This window comes from Pogona vitticeps, chromosome 15 (genome assembly GCF_051106095.1).
Source record: "Pogona vitticeps strain Pit_001003342236 chromosome 15, PviZW2.1, whole genome shotgun sequence".
NCBI lineage: Eukaryota > Metazoa > Chordata > Lepidosauria > Squamata > Agamidae > Pogona > Pogona vitticeps.
In genome coordinates, this window is record NC_135797.1 from 4,071,624 (window position 1) to 4,088,359 (window position 16,736).

The following is a 16,736-nucleotide window of genomic DNA, read 5'->3' on the forward strand; positions in this document are numbered from 1 at the left end:
CCTTAAAATAAAATCCAGTTTTGGGTGCAAGGGTCTGCTTTATACCAGCGGAGTCTAGCACGAGGTGAGGGATTTTGGAGGGTCAAGCCTTGAAAAACCTTCAAGAAGTCGAAACACCAAAGATAAATGTTGCTGGCCATTTCTCGTTTCGTTTTTGCCCGTTTGCAATGTTTTCTGGCAAAATCGCACCTCCTGGAGGTTTCCAGAAAGGGTCAATAGCTGTTTCCAGAGATCTAGGCGCCACCCAAATAATCTCAGAAGCCCTGGGGATATATACATGGTCTACTCCCCACGCCTACATCAGTGGTTCCCAACCTGGGGTCCCCAGATATTCTTGGACTACAACTCCCAGAAATCCTGGCTGACATAGCTGGGGTGAAGGCATCTGGGTGTTCTAGTCCTAGAACATCTGGGGACCCAAAGTTGGAATAGGCTGTTCCATGCAAGATGCCCTAACATGATGCTCTTCAATAAACCTACAACTCTGCATTTACTGTTAGCCATTGTCCGATGTTTTAACTGCAAATCGTCCCGTGGACAGCTAGAGTAACCAGAGTTTATAGTCTTGATTCCTAGTCTGTTTTCCCCATCCCTCCCATTTACGTTGGTAGCAGTTGGGGTTAACTATGGTTTGTTGCTTAAACCACAGATTGCAGAATATAATCATAATCCTTATCATGATCATCTTAGAACAGCAAAACTGGAAGGGATCCTATAGATCATCAAGTCCAGCCCCTCTCAAGGAGGCACCGTGAAGGATTCGAACTCACAGCCTCTGGCTCTGCAGCCATAGACTTAACTCGCTGAGCTATCCAGCTTCACAGATGACTGGATGATTAAAGAAACCACAGCTTGTCTTCTGGATGCCTGTTTGATTTCCCTGCCACTCCTGTTAGTATGTTCTTTGTTTCTCCGCAGGGAACAAAGAAAATCAACAAGAAAATCAAGGACCTACCGTAGTTCTAGTTTCAGACATTCAACAAGCCATATAAGCAACCTAGAGTTCATCAGCAGAACAGTAACTGCTGGCTTCTCATTGTGGTTTGCATTACAAACCATTGTTAGTATATGTGGATTTCCACACCACAAGCCAGATTTCAACAAACCATGATTTGGCTTATCGTGACGTGTAAATGACTGTGAGCTATTTGTTCTGTAGAACAGACATCTTACAATCCACGTTTGCCACTCAGGACTACAAAACGCTGCCACGCCATTCCCTGCCAATCGGTTTATTTGACTTAAAAACGCCCTCCCCCCACAACAGCGCAAAGCAACGCTTCCCCGAATATGTTCTTTTGGTCCAGATAGATTTTCCTTCCATTGGGACAGAGCACCCAGTCCTTTTGCGGGCAAGATCAGAACGTCAGACCGCGGCGCGCGAGGTCGGCTCGGGCTTCTCGGATCTGGGCCTGGAGCTCCCGGGAGGCCTCCTCGCAGTCGTTAAAAGTGGCCACGCGATAGCCGACGACGCCCAGCGAGTAGCAGCCGAAGGCCACCAGCAGGTAGGTGGGCAGCGGCCAGACCACTTGATCCCAGGGTGGGGGCAACGGCTTGATCCCCCCAAGGTTCAGGGCGAGAGCTGCCCAGGCGGCACCCAAAAGGGCCAGGATCAAGAGCCACTGCAGGAGCTTCGTCATCATGACCACGGACACTGTGGAGCAGAAGGAAGACAGTGATCCATGTGACTCTGGATTCTGGAACCAGAGCACTTGATTGAGCTCGCCTATTTCTGTCCACAGCAGTGGGGCACCATCAGAGCACCCAAGATCTGCCATTAAAGAAAGAAAGGAAAAAACCCCTCAAATTTCCCAAGAATGCTTACAGGTTTATCGACATGCCCACCCAGCCGACCTTATCCTTATGTTTAACAGCCTGATTAATTTTTCCACCCCACAGTGGACAAAAAGCATGATTTTTTTTAAAAAATTTTTTATTTATTTCTAAAGAATGAAAAGACAATCGACCATATTACAAATAGTAAAGCTATTCCCCACAATCCTCCAAATTACACATATACCATTCCCTGTTACCTTTTAAAGAAATATTGACCCAACAATCTAAATTTCGTTTCAAACCATATGTCTCAAAGTCTATTTTTGTCGGCATATTTTAATAATGGCTTCCAATTTTCAGTGAATTTACTATGGCTTATTTCTCTTTTATGTAATCTAACTTTATTAGTCATTTTTTTTCCATCAGCAATGTATGCCATATTTTACTTGTGAATTCTTGCAATGAGAGATCTTGGGCTTTTTTTTAACAATTTTTAGCAATTTCAGGACAAAAAGCATGATCTTCCAGCAGCACCACCCCGTGCGTGGCTTTTAAAACATTCATTTGCACTGATTTTTTTTTTCTGATTTCATAAATGCATTTTTTTTAAAAAAAGGGGGGTTGCACACAAATGGAAGAAATACATGATCCTCTGCCTTTAATGCAAACTTCTGCCCCTGTTCTCCATGGTTTCCAACACCCACTTTCAGATTAAATCCTTTTTATGCCCCTCTGAGCTTAAGGTTAATTGCCCACCAGGTCCAACAAACTCACCAAGATCAGATCTGCCCGGGTAGCGCTGAGCCCCTGACTTTTTCCCTGCCTGTCGGTCGTAGTGTGATGACGTCACGCCCCCTCCCTCCAATCGCCGCGCCCTTTGAGCCGACAGGTGCCGCGATGCATCCTGGGGGGAGTAGTTTTTTTTACCCTTTCCTGACTGAAATTATCTCAAATTATTCTGACTCGCGGGCTTCCTCAGCCCACCCAGCAAACTTCCATCTCTCTTTTAAACCCTGTTTTCTCCCCACTCCTGGATAGCAGGAAGGCAGCTTGGGAAGCGTGCCCCTGCCCATGTGCAGAGTGCAGATAAGTTACTGCCTGGGGATAGAAAGTAAATTAAAGAACGGAGTCAAAAGTTGAACTCCAGGAGGTTCAACGTTTCTTTGGAGATGAATTTGTGCCCCCTTTTTTGCCTTGAGAAACTGAGCAGTGTGAATTGAAAACTGATTTGGAATGTGATTTATTTATCTGTATAAAATATTGTTTACCCCGCCTTTCTTTTTCAAAAGGGCCCCAAAGCAGCTTACATCAATTAAAAGGCAATCTTGAAAGCTGTGTTTGTAATTTGACAAGCGTGATTATGTATTCTTATTTTAAAACAAAAGGATGATACAATGAAACAGAAAGGTTAAAAAGGAAACCTAACAGTCTAGAACTGACATACTGCATATAAGATTACTTGTTGTCATAATAAACCTGCAGTGGGAAAGCTTTGAGTTCCAGATGCTTTAGCTTGCAACACCCATCATCCCCAGCCAGCGGAATCCATTGAGTGGGGATTATGGGAATGGTAGTCCAAGCATCCAGAGGGACAAAATTGCCTGGATTAGACCTATACGGAGGTACATAGCTTAGACTGGCAGTTTAACTGGGTAGGCATCCATTTTCTATTTTTCTTTTTAAAACCAGCTTTTATCCAGTGTTTTTGTAAAAAAAGAGAGAGAGAGAGAGAGAGAGACAGTCAATAGATCCTAGGAATTGCAGTCGACAGAAAATAAATTTTGAGGGGCTGAATCTGGCTGATGCCGTGAATCCAGCCACTGCCGCCCCCCGCCCACAAACGGAGTGCCACGAATCCAGGTTCCCAAGGCCATGTCCGTCTAGGAATTTATTTATTTATTTATTTATTTATTTATTTATTTATTTATTTATTTATTTATTTATTTATTTATTTATTTATTTATTTATTTATTTATTTATTTTATTATTTTATTTTATTTATATCCCGCCTATCTGGTCGGTTAAGACCACTCTAGGCAGCTAACAACATAAAATAGGCAATAAATATATATATATAACAATTTTTACATAATAGAAACATAGGAACTGGGTTGAGGTGTCCAGGGGGGAGGCTTGATCCTGCCCTGGCACTGATTTCGGCCCGATTTCCCAGCGCCAGGTCTCCACTTTTTTTTGTGAGGCCAACCTGGGAACCGGCTGCCTCGGTTTTCCCACCGGAGCTGCCAACCAAGGCGTGATCCATGGCCGAAACACGACGGGGAAAGAGGAAAGGGGGGTGTTCCTCCTTTTAACATCAGAAGGAAGCTGGTGCCCGGCTTTAAGGTGCCAAGCGGCATTCAAGATAAGGCGATATTCTAGGTTTTTAAGGTGCCAAGTGGCGTCAAGCAGCAGCATGGATGGCCTCATGGAGGCTGGCACTTCCCCACCCAGCCTCTCCAGAGGTGCAAATCGCACCCTCAACCCTTTCTCCTTCCACCCGTTCCCACAAACGCCGCCCGACTCTGGCAATCCGACACGAAGGAAATGGCAAGATTTGTCTGTGTTGCTTTTCCTCGGAAAAGCTGAGGCGGCTTTGGGCAGGAAGCATCTGGTTTCCCCCACCTCCGGCCGAGGATGATGGCCAGCGGGAGACGCCGGCCAAGTGTGTGAGGTTTTCGGACAAAAAGCGTGAGGGGCGGGAGAAATGGATCGGGACCAGCTCTCTGCTCCTCCTTCCCCTAGTATGCATCACCCTTGCTCTGTATTGGCTTGAGGGAACCGGATTTCGGCTGAACATTATCGGGAGGAAACCTTCGTGCTGCGAAGAGAGGTCAAGGGCTGGGCCAGGCTGCCTCGGGAGGTAGCAGAGTTTCCATGGATGGAGACATTCGCGCCGTGTTTAGAGGGCCTTGCGGTGCCATTCGTGGCAGTTAACCGACGTAACTAGAAACAAATTAAACAAGAAAAATCGTCACGATAAACAAACATCAAAAAGCCCCAATTCAATGTATTTTAGAGAACATTTTTTCTCTTTTCTTGTGGGTTTCCTACACTCCCAGTGGGTTCGAATAAATGTCCTTCAGGGTCCGTTCTCTCTTGACAATTCTGGCACTATCATTATTATTATTACTTACGAGTTCCGTACTCCCAGGAAGCGTCCTTGGCTGAGGGAGAATTTGAACCCAAGCCTCCTGAGTCATATGGGGCTTTCTGGCATCCTTAAATACTTAGTGTCCCGAAATTTACCTAACTTCTTCAGTAAAGCCTTGCTAATTTTATCTCTTGGCGAGATCTGCTCTGGTTCCTCTCAAAGAAGTGGCTTCAGGGCTTTCTGGCTCACCGGGACCAGCCTTCCTCCGTGGACTACAACTCCCATCAGCCACACCCCCAGGCTAAGCCAGCGGTCGGGGCATATGGGAGCTGTAAGTCCACAGCCTCCGGAGGGGGTCAGGGTGGAAGGGAGGCTTCTTGAGATGCGTTGATATTTTATTTGAGGGGAGGGACTCCACAGATGGCTAAATGCTCATTCGCTGTGTTCGATTCCCCACCATCTCACCGTGTTAATAGGAGATTAATTCATGAGGGTAATTATCCCTATTAGGCCGTTAATTAGGATTTCAACTCTGGGAAGCTCAGCAACAACCTGCCCAGAAGACCGGAGGTGGGGGGAGAGAGAGACTTTTGCTCAGCTGAGCGCTCAATTCTAGTCCGATTCCACATAAAGCTGTTTCATGTTTGCCTCTGGGCATGTACAGAGGGCTTTCCTTTACACTGGAAAGCCTGTGTGCCTCCAGAGATGGCTCCCTTTTGGATGCCTCCTGCCTTTGCAAAGTTTGGTTGCTTTTTTTTTTTAAAGCATAGCAGGCAGCTGAGATTTGCTAGGTTTCTTCCCCCCCCCCACTCCGGAGGTCATCCAGATCCAGGAATGTTGGCTCATTAGAGAGACCCCCAAGGGGCGAAAACTGATCGAAATGCTGAGGTTTGCAAACCTGGCGTCTCCCTGCTGACAAAGGTGGACTCTCTCTCTCCCCCCCTCAGGGTGATCGCTGGATCATAATCGCCTGAGCAATGTCAATCCCGGGGTGGTCTGAGAAGCACAAAAGTCGTGGCACAAACCTGTTCTCTTCACCTGCCACCTTTTGGACCGCAGATCCCATCATCCCCAGCCCGGACAGCCATTCGTGGAGGGCCGACTGCCCCAAACCTTCCCGGACCCCCAGTCTGAGACTCGTGTCTCCCCCCCCCCCCACCCGGTCTTTCACTCCGTGATTATCAGCTTCGGCTGCACTCAGATGCTTTCAGAATACCGTAGCCCATGATTCTACAACATACTCCTGGGAGGGCTGTGGATTTTGAGCCTTGCTGTGGCCTGGAGTCATCACTCCTGAGATTTCATTTAGCATTCATGTCCCCTCCCCGAAGCAAAGTTAGGTTTTCAGACGACAGAACCCAGAATCCCCCAAAAGCCAAGTTGTTTAGGGATTTTGGGCACCGGAGTGTGTCAAAATAAATATACTGTTTACAGGGGGTACATGGGTGGGGGGGGTGAGAATGCAGCTTGGCGATGGATGCATTGAGATTTGGGGGGGGGGGAACCAACCTCCCACCCAGCTCTCCAACCCTGTGGGGGGGAGACATGTCCCTCGGTCTCTGCTGATGGTTTCGGACGCCACCGCTGTACCCGCCGGGCGCACGCCAGCCTTGGTCCCCGCCGGGAGGAGACGCCTTGACTTATAAAGATCAACCAACCCGCAGGCCCGGGCACGCACCCGGTGGGCTCGGGGCTTCCTTCTGATGCAGGTTCCAGACGCAGAACCAGCAACCTGCTCTTACAAGCCCAGCTGGATGCGGCCGATCCCGGGTTGGAGGAGCAGCTCAAGACGTGTTGTGAAGAGTTTCGAAACTGGAGAGCAACTTCCAAAGTCCCCTCTCTTTTTTTTTTTTGGACCCAAGTTCTAATCAGATTCTTTGGCCTTCAGAAGGAGACAGCGATCGGTGCGCCGGGAATTTCACAATGAGGACGAGGAACTTGGTTTTTAATTTCAGTCAAAGCCGCCCTGCGCCGCCCGAGGGTATCTTGAAAGGCAAAGAAGGGGGAGAGCATAGTCCTCAGATTCCCTTCACATCTGGGGCGGACAAAGGCTTGGGTGCGGGATGCCAAGCACCCACATGGTACACACTGCAGCAACATGTGCATCCATACAAAGATGAGTGAACATCTCATCTCCCCCAGGCCTGGGTGGGGCTTTCTCCACCTGCTTTGTCTGTCAACAGGCGGACAGAGTCGGAGCGGTGCCAGCTGCTGTGGCGGGCACCTTTGTTCCGATGCCAAAGAAAGAGAGGCCGCAGACATGCTTAATCTCTCTTGTAGGTAGCCGACCACAAGACAAAGCTAAACATCAAGACAGGAGCCTCCTTCCCTCCCCTCCCTCTGCCTCTCCTCCCCCCCCCCCACAATCCTCCAGAAAACTCATAATTTAGCCCCTGAGCAGTTGCTTGATCACGCAGAAAAGGCCCTGCGGCGGGTTCGCAGCTCAAAAGGATCTGAGAGGGCGCAGGGATGGGAATGACCGTTCTGAGCCCACCTCCCTCGGTAAGGTTTGTGGGAGAAGCCATGAGAGAGAGAGAGAGAAAGACAGAGAGAGAGTGAGATGTGTATTTATTATATACTGTATTTTTCCATGTACAAGGCTATACTTTTGTCTAAAATCTTTAGACTAAAAATTGAGGGTCGTCTTATAAATGGAAGTAAGCTGAGGAAAGAACAAAAATAAGTGGAGGGGAAAGCAGGGATCAAAGCGATCCTGCAGGACTTTGATCCCTGCTTTCCTCTCCACTTGCTAAGCCCCACTTAGATTTCTTAATTTCGGGTTAGAAAAGTGGAGGGGCGTCTTATACGCAGAAAAATGCGGTACTTGTTTTTTGAACTCCTAAACCGGCCATCTGACCAACGGTCACTTCAGCCGGTGTACAAAAATAAACAATGTAAAACATATAATTCAACAACAGCCATGAAAATTACAGTAGAACCTCTTTATCTGTAGGGGATCGGCTCCAAGACTCCTCAACTGCTGTGGATACTGAAAAATGCAGATAATTGTGAACACATGGTCTCTGGCTTCCTTTAGCTGCCAGTTCTGGTAACATCATCTTTAGAAACATATTTCCAGCTTTTTTTCCCCGGCCGTGGATAAATGAATAAGTGGATACCGATACTGCGGATGTGGGGGTCCTGCTTTAATTTAAAACCAGGCAATGGTTGCAGATGTTAAACAAACAGTTCAGTGTCTCAGAGTAGGAGGGTATCGTTTGGAAGGCCTGTTGGAATAGCTTTTCAAGATTTCCAAACAATCTCCAAGGAAGGGACCTGGGGAATTTTTGGGCAGTAGTCCATACCAAAAACAGGGGAGCCACCACCGAGAAGGCCGGGTTCAATGATTTCTCCTTCCCGGGCCTCTCTCTCCAGAAGTTTTTAAGAGTTGGAAAGAATTGAACGCAGGACTCTGGAACTTGCAGACGCCATGAAATGGGTGCATGGCCAACAGGGCTGGGTTTTCATCACCGGGTCCAAAGGGGCATGCTCAGATTTTCCAAAATACTTTCACGGCCATTTTAGAAGTAATTAACAAGCAACGGGAGCCACACTTTGCTAACGCACCAGTCTTCAGAATGGATAGCACGAGAGCTGCTTTTTGGAACGAATCAGTAAAGAATAAATAGTTTATTTTGCAGAATTAGCACCCCAGGGCCCCGTGAACAAAACGGCTTAGTGTCTCCTGGCCTTCTGGAAAGCCCTTTGGTTCAGGAAGGTGTTTACTCCAGTTTTTCCTGGCGTTTGCAAGGACCGAACCTGTCGATCTGTCGATCAAGAAACCATCTAGTCGCCTGGGCGCCGCTCGCCACTCGCCACAGGCGAGTGGGGCAAATGGCTGCTTCCAATTTTGCTAGAGGAGACGATGGAGAGAGAGATTTCTCGGCCTCATTCAAAGCACCAGACAAGAAGGATTCCTCTGAGCTCAAGCCTGCTCCGGTTTTCTCTGGATCTTCCTGGCCCTGCTGCACCATATCAGGCTTCAACAAGGCGGACCGAACCAATCCTTTCATGCTCGGGCACACGGCATGGCACGGACGGGTTTTCCGTGGGGGCAAAGGGGGTGAAAAACAAGGATTTTATGTTATTTTTATTTATTTTTATAGCAAAGATGCCAGAAATTCTAAGTTCCTCTCTCAAACATTGGTCATGCCCTCACATGTTCTTGCTAAGGGGGAAAAATAGTATTGCTCTTTGTCTCCATCAGATATTTTTCTCACTTTTTTTGTTTTGGTCTGGCATGTTTTTTCCAAAAGAAATCTCGCTAGCGCTTACCTCCGAGAAAAATTGGGTGTGCAGGAAGGTAAACTCTGTTTCCTTTCCCCCTGTGCCCCGCTCTTAAGCCCCCCAATGCTGCTCAGCCCACCCCTCCAAAGATCTTACGGCCAGGGCTGTAAACTCCGGGGTCAGCCCCTCTGACCCCTGCCCGAGGCGGGCCAAGAAGATTATTCATCTGTGTTGTTTTGTTCAAGAGAAATAGGCTCACTGGTGTGTCTGTGTGTGTGTGTGTTTTTTCCTTTCTTCAACCCCACCACACTACTCATCTGCGCTGTGAGTCAGCGGCGGAGTCTGAAACCTGTAAAGAAAAAGAGATCTGTGGACAATCGGTTTTAGAAAACATGTAGGAACAGAAAATAATACAGTGGTGCCTCGCTAGACAGTTACCCCGCATGACAGTTTTTTCACTAGACATTGACTTTTTGCGATCGCTATAGTGATTCGCAAAACAGTGATTCCTGTGTCAGCTTGTGGATTCTGGGATTCGTAGTGCCTAGAAAGTAACTTTTCTAAACTTCAAGCAAAGGGCAAGCAGGAAAAGAATCTTTAAATCAGGCTGCATCAAGGTGGAGAAAATTGGTAGAACTTCTCTCCCCTGTTTCAATTATTTTTCAAACTTCCCTTTGGATTGGCCAGTGAATAAAATCTCTCTGGCAACAGATACAGGCAGGACAAAAGAAAACCATCTCTCCCCACGATGGGCCATTAGCTGAGGCATCTGATGATGCAGAAACCAACTTTGAAAAAGGGATTATGCAAAATCGAAGCATCAAAGCCCAGTTTTCTGTTTGTTTTGTTTTTCTCTCCTTAGACAAGTGGCTCCTGACACCTGGGTGGATTATCTTCCTTCCCAGTAATCTCTTTCCCAAGAGGAGACAGCCAAAAAAACCAGAATTCCAAGTTTTCACTGAGACGGGCGGCATCGGGCTGAAAATCCATAATAATCCTCTGTTCAAAAATGCGGTCTCTTTAAAATCCTCATCCCCGTTGATTCTGTTTCACTGGCTGAATATATTTGGTGATGTCGGTTTTCTTTACAGTGGGACCCCCGTACCTGCGGGGGATCGGTTCCAAGACCCCCGTGGATGCTGAAAAACGCAGATAATAGCAAACTCTCTTTTAATCAGGAGCATGGCATGGCCTCTGGCTCCCTTTAATGGCCAATACTGGTAACTTCATTTTTAGAAATATAGATCTCTAGGATTTTTCTTTTAAATTTTTTTTTAAAATTTCAGACTGTGGATAAGTGAATCAGTGCATACTGATCCCACGGATACAGGGGTCCTACTGAATTTGCAATCAGACATATCCAGCTGCATAGCCTACTCCCACACACTCTTTCTCTCCCCCGTCTTACTTTTCTTTCTCTCGGTCTCCCCCTTTAACCCTTCCTTACTAATGTTCCCCTTTAGTCATCATTTCTCTTCCTCCCCTCAATGTCAGGGAGTAGATACCTGCCTCTTAACTCTCACATTTGAGGGCCATGAAAAGGGGTGCATCCTACGGATCTGCCTAGAGAAAATGAAAAGGTGGAAAAAATGAATATTGCAGATTCCTCTCTGATGCTTAGGGGAAATCTGACACCTAGTGACTGAAGATAGTACTGCAACGTGCAAAAGGAGTATAACAAACTGAAACGCAGTGTGAAACTAAGATCAGGGTTTTGAATCTCTACGTTTTACACTCGGAATTGTGGCAGTTGGCTGCGTACGTGCCTTTATTATGTTTGCAGATGATTTCTGCACTTCTCCCTCCACCCATGTGTTATCCTTTCAAACATAGGATGCCATCGGTCCATATGGATCGGGACAAGATCATCTAGGAGGTTTCACAGTGGAAACTCGAACCCAGATCCCCCAAATCCTAGACTGCCACTCCAACCACTACGCCGCACTGGCTGTCTTGTTGCTAGGGTGTTGAAAACGTGCAAAGAACTCTTTTTGACTGCCTGGCTGGCTGCCCCTTCCAAGCCTCCTTGCCAGCACTTTTTTAAAAAAGCATCTATTCTTCTGTTTTCTTTCAGAACACGGCGAGTTATACTGTATATTGGACCTCCTTTCAAACCCGTTTTCACAGTCCTACCCATGCTGAGGTGAGAAGGGGGAGTGGGGTGTGTGTCACGAGGCCCCTTTTTTATAATGCTATGGCTTCTCTTCCAGAAATGGCCCCGGTCCCTAGTGAGGAAAGAGGCTGGATTTCCAAAGCTGGAAATTTTGACCTCTGTCAAGGGATCGGAGTGGGGAGAGCCACGGCTGGAGGGGTTTTCGGTTGCAAAATAAACAACGCTCCAAGCAGCTTTCCAGGGGAAGGAATGCAATGCACAGAAAAGAAGGGTGTAAATCGCCAGCCTCAACTTGTTGCTAAACCCATCTTTTTCTCTCCCCCCCCCTTAGACTGGCAGCTGTTTTCCTTCCCCCGGGCCAGAGTCAGAGGTCAGGATGGTGTGGGGGTCAAAACCGGGCAGGGGAGGGGCGGCTTGACTTCTGTCCCTAACCTGAGGCAGGTTTGTGGGGTGGAAGGGGGAAGTAAGGCTAAGTTTTTAAACCTGGGACAACCTGCATCGCCCCACGGCTGGCCATTTTTTTAGAGGGCCGTACGGCTCAAATCAACAGGGAATGCGATATTTATGTGTACTCCTGTTTTTTCATCCTTAATCTGGCGCAAGAGAATGACGACAGAGTAGTAGATACAGACTGGCAATCCTATATAAGTCTACTCCACCGTAAATCTTGGTGTCTTCCGTGCCGTTTACGCCTGGATCAAGTCCCTGTGATGTACAGGATCACGGCAGAATAATACAACCTTCAAGTCTCTCCAAAAAGTCTGTATCTCTTTGGGTTCTCCTGATGTTTTGGCCCACAGTTCCCATCAGGCAGTGGCCCAGAATGATGGGATGGGTGGTTCCCGCCATCTGGAGAGCAGAAAGCAACTCTCCCGCACACAAACTGCATAGGTGAACTCAGAAGTAATTTTTAACCACACACGTCTTCTGTTGCCCTGCTAGGAACTGTAGTTTACAGGTAGACTCTTTCTGAATCTGGGTGCTCGGTATGAATATCCCAAAGAGCAGCGAAGGATGGGATCCCTTCTCCCCCCATCCCTGCACACACATCCCCAGCATTTAAATGAAAATTTCCAAAGAGGCAAGTGAGCACCCCACCTTTTTTTAAAAAAAAATTGGCTTTTCACGTTTCATCTAAAAGAAGCAATCTATAAAACCTGTGTCAAGGGATCGCCCGACCCCTGCAGCCGCCCTGAGCTTTTAGGACGCGAAGGAGCATTTATTTAATTTTATTTAAAATATTTTTACCCCGCCTTTCTCCTCAACAGGATCCGAGAACATCTGGATGAAGGACCCTCCCGCCCGCTTACTTGCAGATACAGCTGCAGGAAGTAAGTTGGGGTGCATTTCTCTACTCGTTTTAGAACGATGGTCAACGGGGACACCTCTCCATTTCCTCGAAGGCACCTTGCGGAAAAAGTGCCATCGTTTTTAGAACAGCTGTATCAGGGATTCCCTTCGCCAGGCCTGTCAGCTCGTATTTCTTCCAGTCCTTTGGCACCCTCTCGTGGAGGCATCTGTATCCTTCAGCCGAGGATGTAGACCGAGAACTCAGCCCTGGCAATGGAGATTTGCCCCCTCCTAGGGAAAGCACCAGCCACTATCCCATTTGTAAAAACAACCAAATCTGCATTTTCCCACTCCAGCAGACGCCCCCGCCTGGCCCTGTTGTGTGGCTGATCACACCACCATCCTTTGCGCAATCAGTTTCACAAAGAGTACAACACCAAGCATACAACAACGTGGGGGTGGGGATCCTTAGGGGACGGTTTTTATCCCATCACCTAATTCAACAGGATTCCGACCACCATCTCTAAAGACGGTTCAAGGTACAGTAGGAACCCACTGTGATTGGTTCCAAGCCTTACCTCCCCCCCCCGCCCTGTGGATGCTGAAAAACACGGTTGATCGCAAACACCTTTTTAATAGCAAACACTATAAGGTGGTCTCTGGCTCCCTCTAATTGCCAGTTCTGGTAACTTCACCTTTAGAAATCTGCATTTCTAGGTTTTTTTCTCTTGCTATTTTTAATACTTCCAGACGGTGGATCAGTGAATCAGCGGATACAGAACCCGCGGATACAGGAGTCCTGCTATATATAAATAAACAGAAGGAAATAGAAGTTCTCCTGGTCACAAGGAAGGACAGTGCTGCAACTAAATTTATTAAAAAAAGACTTGTTTTATTAGATGTTCGGATTTTGCTCAGCCAGAATCCCCCTCTTCCTTCAACTTCCTTTCTCACCCCACGCCCAGCACGAATGTTCACAGAGATCAATTCCTCTTCCGGCCTTTGCTGATGGCCTTGGCGGGCGCCGGCGCCGGCGTGGAAGACTGATATAGGGTGGATGATATCTTGTTGATGTAATACAAGGCAATCAGGGAGAAGATGCAACTGTAGGAAGAAGCAGATTTATTGCTACCTCTGCGTAGCATCCGTTTGTAAAAAACTACAGTATCTGTATCCCTGCATCTGTGGGGGAATCACTTCCAAGCCCCCCCCCCCCCCCGTGGATGCTGAAAAACTGGCGCTAGTGGCCAGATTCTGGTAACTTCGTCTTTAGAAATATATGTTTCTAGATTTTTTTCTTTTAATATTTTTCATACTTTCAGACCGTGGATCCGTGGATACGGATCCTGTGGATAAGAGGGTCCTCCTGTACAACTCCCAGAAAACCCCCTGCCGGGGGCCTCCTTGGGGCCCAAGCAAAAAACCTGAATGTTCCCCCCGGATTGGTGCTAACCCCAAAAGAAGAGAAAGGCAGGAAAGATTAAAACAAAGGATTTTCTCCCATCTCGTATGAAAAAGGAGCCACTGGAAAAACGGCGGAACGTAATGCAAGGGTGGGCGGAGCCAGAGCCCAAAGTGGGTGGGGCCTGCATCACCATGTGACTTTTTCTCGAACTGTGCCCGTTTTTCTGTCTCTCCCGAACACAGAAGCGAAACATTTTTTTTCTTCGAGGGATGCTAAGGGAGTGGAACGCCAAGCCCACAGCAGGGGCTCCCAACCTTGGGTCCCCACCTGTTCTTGGACTACAATTCCCAGAAATCCTGGCCAGCATCTCTAGTGGTGCAAAGCCTTCTGGGAGTTGCAGTCCACAAACCTCTGGTTGACCCAAGGTTGCAAACTGCTGCTAGAGAAACTGGTGCCAGAGAAAATTAGGACACCCACGTCCTGCCAGGTTCTTGCAGTTGTGGTGGGCTTCGTTCTGGAAGTTTCCAGAACCTTCTCTCGATTTCCAGAAAACCGAATTTCTTTCTCTCTCTGTCTCCTCCCCTTTAGTTCCAGGAACGCGCTACGGTTTTGATCTTCTGGGTCCAGCTGGATTGCGTACACGGTGGCACAGAATATTTCACTTGGCCAGCCTCTTCCCACCCCTGACCCCCCCCAAGCAAATTTAACATCGACGTTCTTTACCAGGTGGTGACACAGACTCGATGGATCAATCCTGATGCAAACAGGGCCAACAGGAGGCAGGTGATGACTGTGAAGGAGAGAGAAGAAGGGTTGGAGTGAGGTCCGGGATAAGACATGATCGGTACGGTTGACCCAGAAAATTCAAATCACCCACACGGAGGTCTGTGATTTCCCTGTTCGCTACCCGGCTGTATCTCTTTGACTTACTTTCGGGAAAGATCTTGGCTTGAAACCCTTTTCCGAAAACCAGGTTTTCAAAATTGTTGAAGGCCTGGAAGACATTTTGTTGTAAGGAAAACATCTGCCAAAAGTGGCATGCTATACTTTACCGCTTTGAATGTACTTTTTTTGGAGTAGCTTTTCTTTACTATTTTTAGTATGGTATTTAGTTGATCCTTTTGACTATTTGTATACTTCCTGCTTTTAGTGTTAAATGTTGTATTTCAATGATACAAGCTGCCTTGGTTCCTCTTTTAGAAGAAAGGTGGGGTAAAAATGTTTTCAATAAAATAAATAAGAATGAAAGATAAATTAATCTCCCGGATACTCCATCCGCTACAGGCTGTCCTGTCATGCTAGGAATCACTTTATACTTGTTTTCCTCACCACCCATTATCCCGGTTCAAACTTGCTTGCCAAAAACGATAAATACAGTACCAGCACGATTATGTATGCAGGTATGTAAGTACCTTTGCTGGAGTGTTTTGAGTCAGCTGATGGAAGATGTTGCTGGCCCTTTGACAGAATGAATGGTGGGATTCAAGAAATGATCAATTGAGAGTCACCATCTCATGCCACAAACCATGGTTAACACAGACCGTGGTTAATACAAACCATGGTTTGTCGTGAGCTGTCCTGGATCAGCTGGCATGGAAAGGTGCCAACGTCAGAATTTATCCTGCTTGAACAGGATGCACCGTAGAGGGTAAGTATTAGTCTTTTTGGGAATTCTGACAGTAACGTGTCCCATCTCTGCCCCAAGGCTCCTGAAACCATTTTCCTCCCCAGCAAAGGAAGCCATTAAGGATACAGTCAGGGAGAATATGAAGAGCCCAGAGCCGAGAAGTCCGCCTTGAATGGTTAGCCACTCTGTGGAGGCCAGCTGGCGGCTGTACATCTGCATCCCCGTGAAAAGCAGGAGGGACAGGAGGGAGGAAAGCACCAGTGACGTTCCCGTGCCAACAGCTAGGGAGAAAAAACAACAACAACAGAAAAAGTGAGATGGCAGCTGCAGGTAAGAGGACCCCATTTTCTGGCTGGCGAGATGGCCGGGAAGCCCTGCCTGGGGAAACCGAACGGATGATCCACCAATAGAAAAGGTGACGCAGAAAAGAGAGCCAGGGGCTGCTCCGAGGCCCATATTAAGACCCAGAATAAGCAGCCGGGGGACGCCCAGTCTCATCTCGTGGGTAAAGTGATGGACTAGGACTCCAGAGGCCTGGGTTCGAATCCCCACCCAGCTGTGGAAACTCACTGGGGGCGTGTGGCACTGGTCAAACCACTCCTTAAAATATCTCGCTCGCCCTGAAAGAGCCCTGTTAAGGTCAAGACCCATGATCCCTGACCCTCAGGCCCTGTTGGCTGTGGCTTATGGGAGTTGTAGTCCCTAGGCACCTGGAAAAGGAGCAGCCATCGCGAGCTGAGCCGACCCTTCAGTTTCATTGGGTTCACTCGTGCCAGCTTATCATTTCCAGGTCCATGGGGACTACAACTCCCATAAACCACAGCCATGTCTCATTCATCATGCATGCCATCCCTGTCCAACCTTCTTGCAATGCCATGTTACCCATAATAACCGTCTCCTTATCCCCATTAGCAAGACCCTCCCCACTTCCAGGAATTACCCTTTATAAATGCCCCATTATATGCAATGCATCCCCCCCCCCAATTTTTTTGCAACATTACCCATAATGCACCGCGGGCGCCCCTATTCCGTCCGCTCGAACCTCGTCTCCCCTCTTTTTCGCTTGAACCAATGAGCCTCCCCTACTGCGCATGCGCCCACCCAATCCCACCTTCCGCCCCGCCGGCTGGAGGCAACGGGCGTTAGCGCGCACGCGCGGGACCGCCTACCGGTCGGAGCGGCGACGTGGATTTCCCCCCTCCCGCGC

At 47.9% G+C, this 16,736-nt stretch overlaps 2 protein-coding genes across 2 annotated transcripts; both read right to left on the reverse strand.

The window, feature by feature from the left end:
- Window positions 1-1,216: 1,216 nt before the first annotated feature.
- On the reverse strand, window positions 1,217-2,649 carry DPM3 (dolichyl-phosphate mannosyltransferase subunit 3, regulatory). Its single transcript, XM_020797408.3, has 2 exons — window positions 2,551-2,649; window positions 1,217-1,654 (listed from the first exon to the last, which is right to left on the reverse strand). The coding sequence occupies exon 2, from the start codon at window positions 1,641-1,643 to the stop codon at window positions 1,359-1,361; it is 285 nt and encodes a 94-aa protein (XP_020653067.3). The 5' UTR covers window positions 1,644-1,654; window positions 2,551-2,649; the 3' UTR covers window positions 1,217-1,358.
- A 10,719-nt stretch (window positions 2,650-13,368) lies between these two features.
- Window positions 13,369-16,685, reverse strand: KRTCAP2 (keratinocyte associated protein 2). The gene is made up of 5 exons (XM_020797394.3): window positions 16,531-16,685; window positions 15,656-15,810; window positions 14,833-14,896; window positions 14,626-14,692; window positions 13,369-13,601 (listed from the first exon to the last, which is right to left on the reverse strand). Exons 1-5 carry the CDS (start codon window positions 16,532-16,534, stop codon window positions 13,481-13,483), a joined length of 411 nt encoding a protein of 136 aa, XP_020653053.2. The 5' UTR covers window positions 16,535-16,685; the 3' UTR covers window positions 13,369-13,480.
- Between the last annotated feature and the right edge of the window lie 51 nt (window positions 16,686-16,736).

What these genes read in the sequence shown, in the direction of transcription:
- DPM3 (XM_020797408.3), bottom strand. Translation starts at nt 1,643, where the DNA reads ATGATGACGAAGCTCCTGCAGTGGCTCTTGATCCTGGCCCTTTTGGGT.
- KRTCAP2 (XM_020797394.3), bottom strand. An exon ending in TCTTCATATTCTCCCTGACT is followed by an intron (nt 14,897 to 15,655) that starts GTATCCTTAATG and finishes AATGTCTTCCAG; the next exon opens with GCCTTCAACAATTTTGAAAA. An exon ending in CGAGTCTGTGTCACCACCTG is followed by an intron (nt 13,602 to 14,625) that starts GTAAAGAACGTC and finishes TTCTTCCTACAG; the next exon opens with TTGCATCTTCTCCCTGATTG.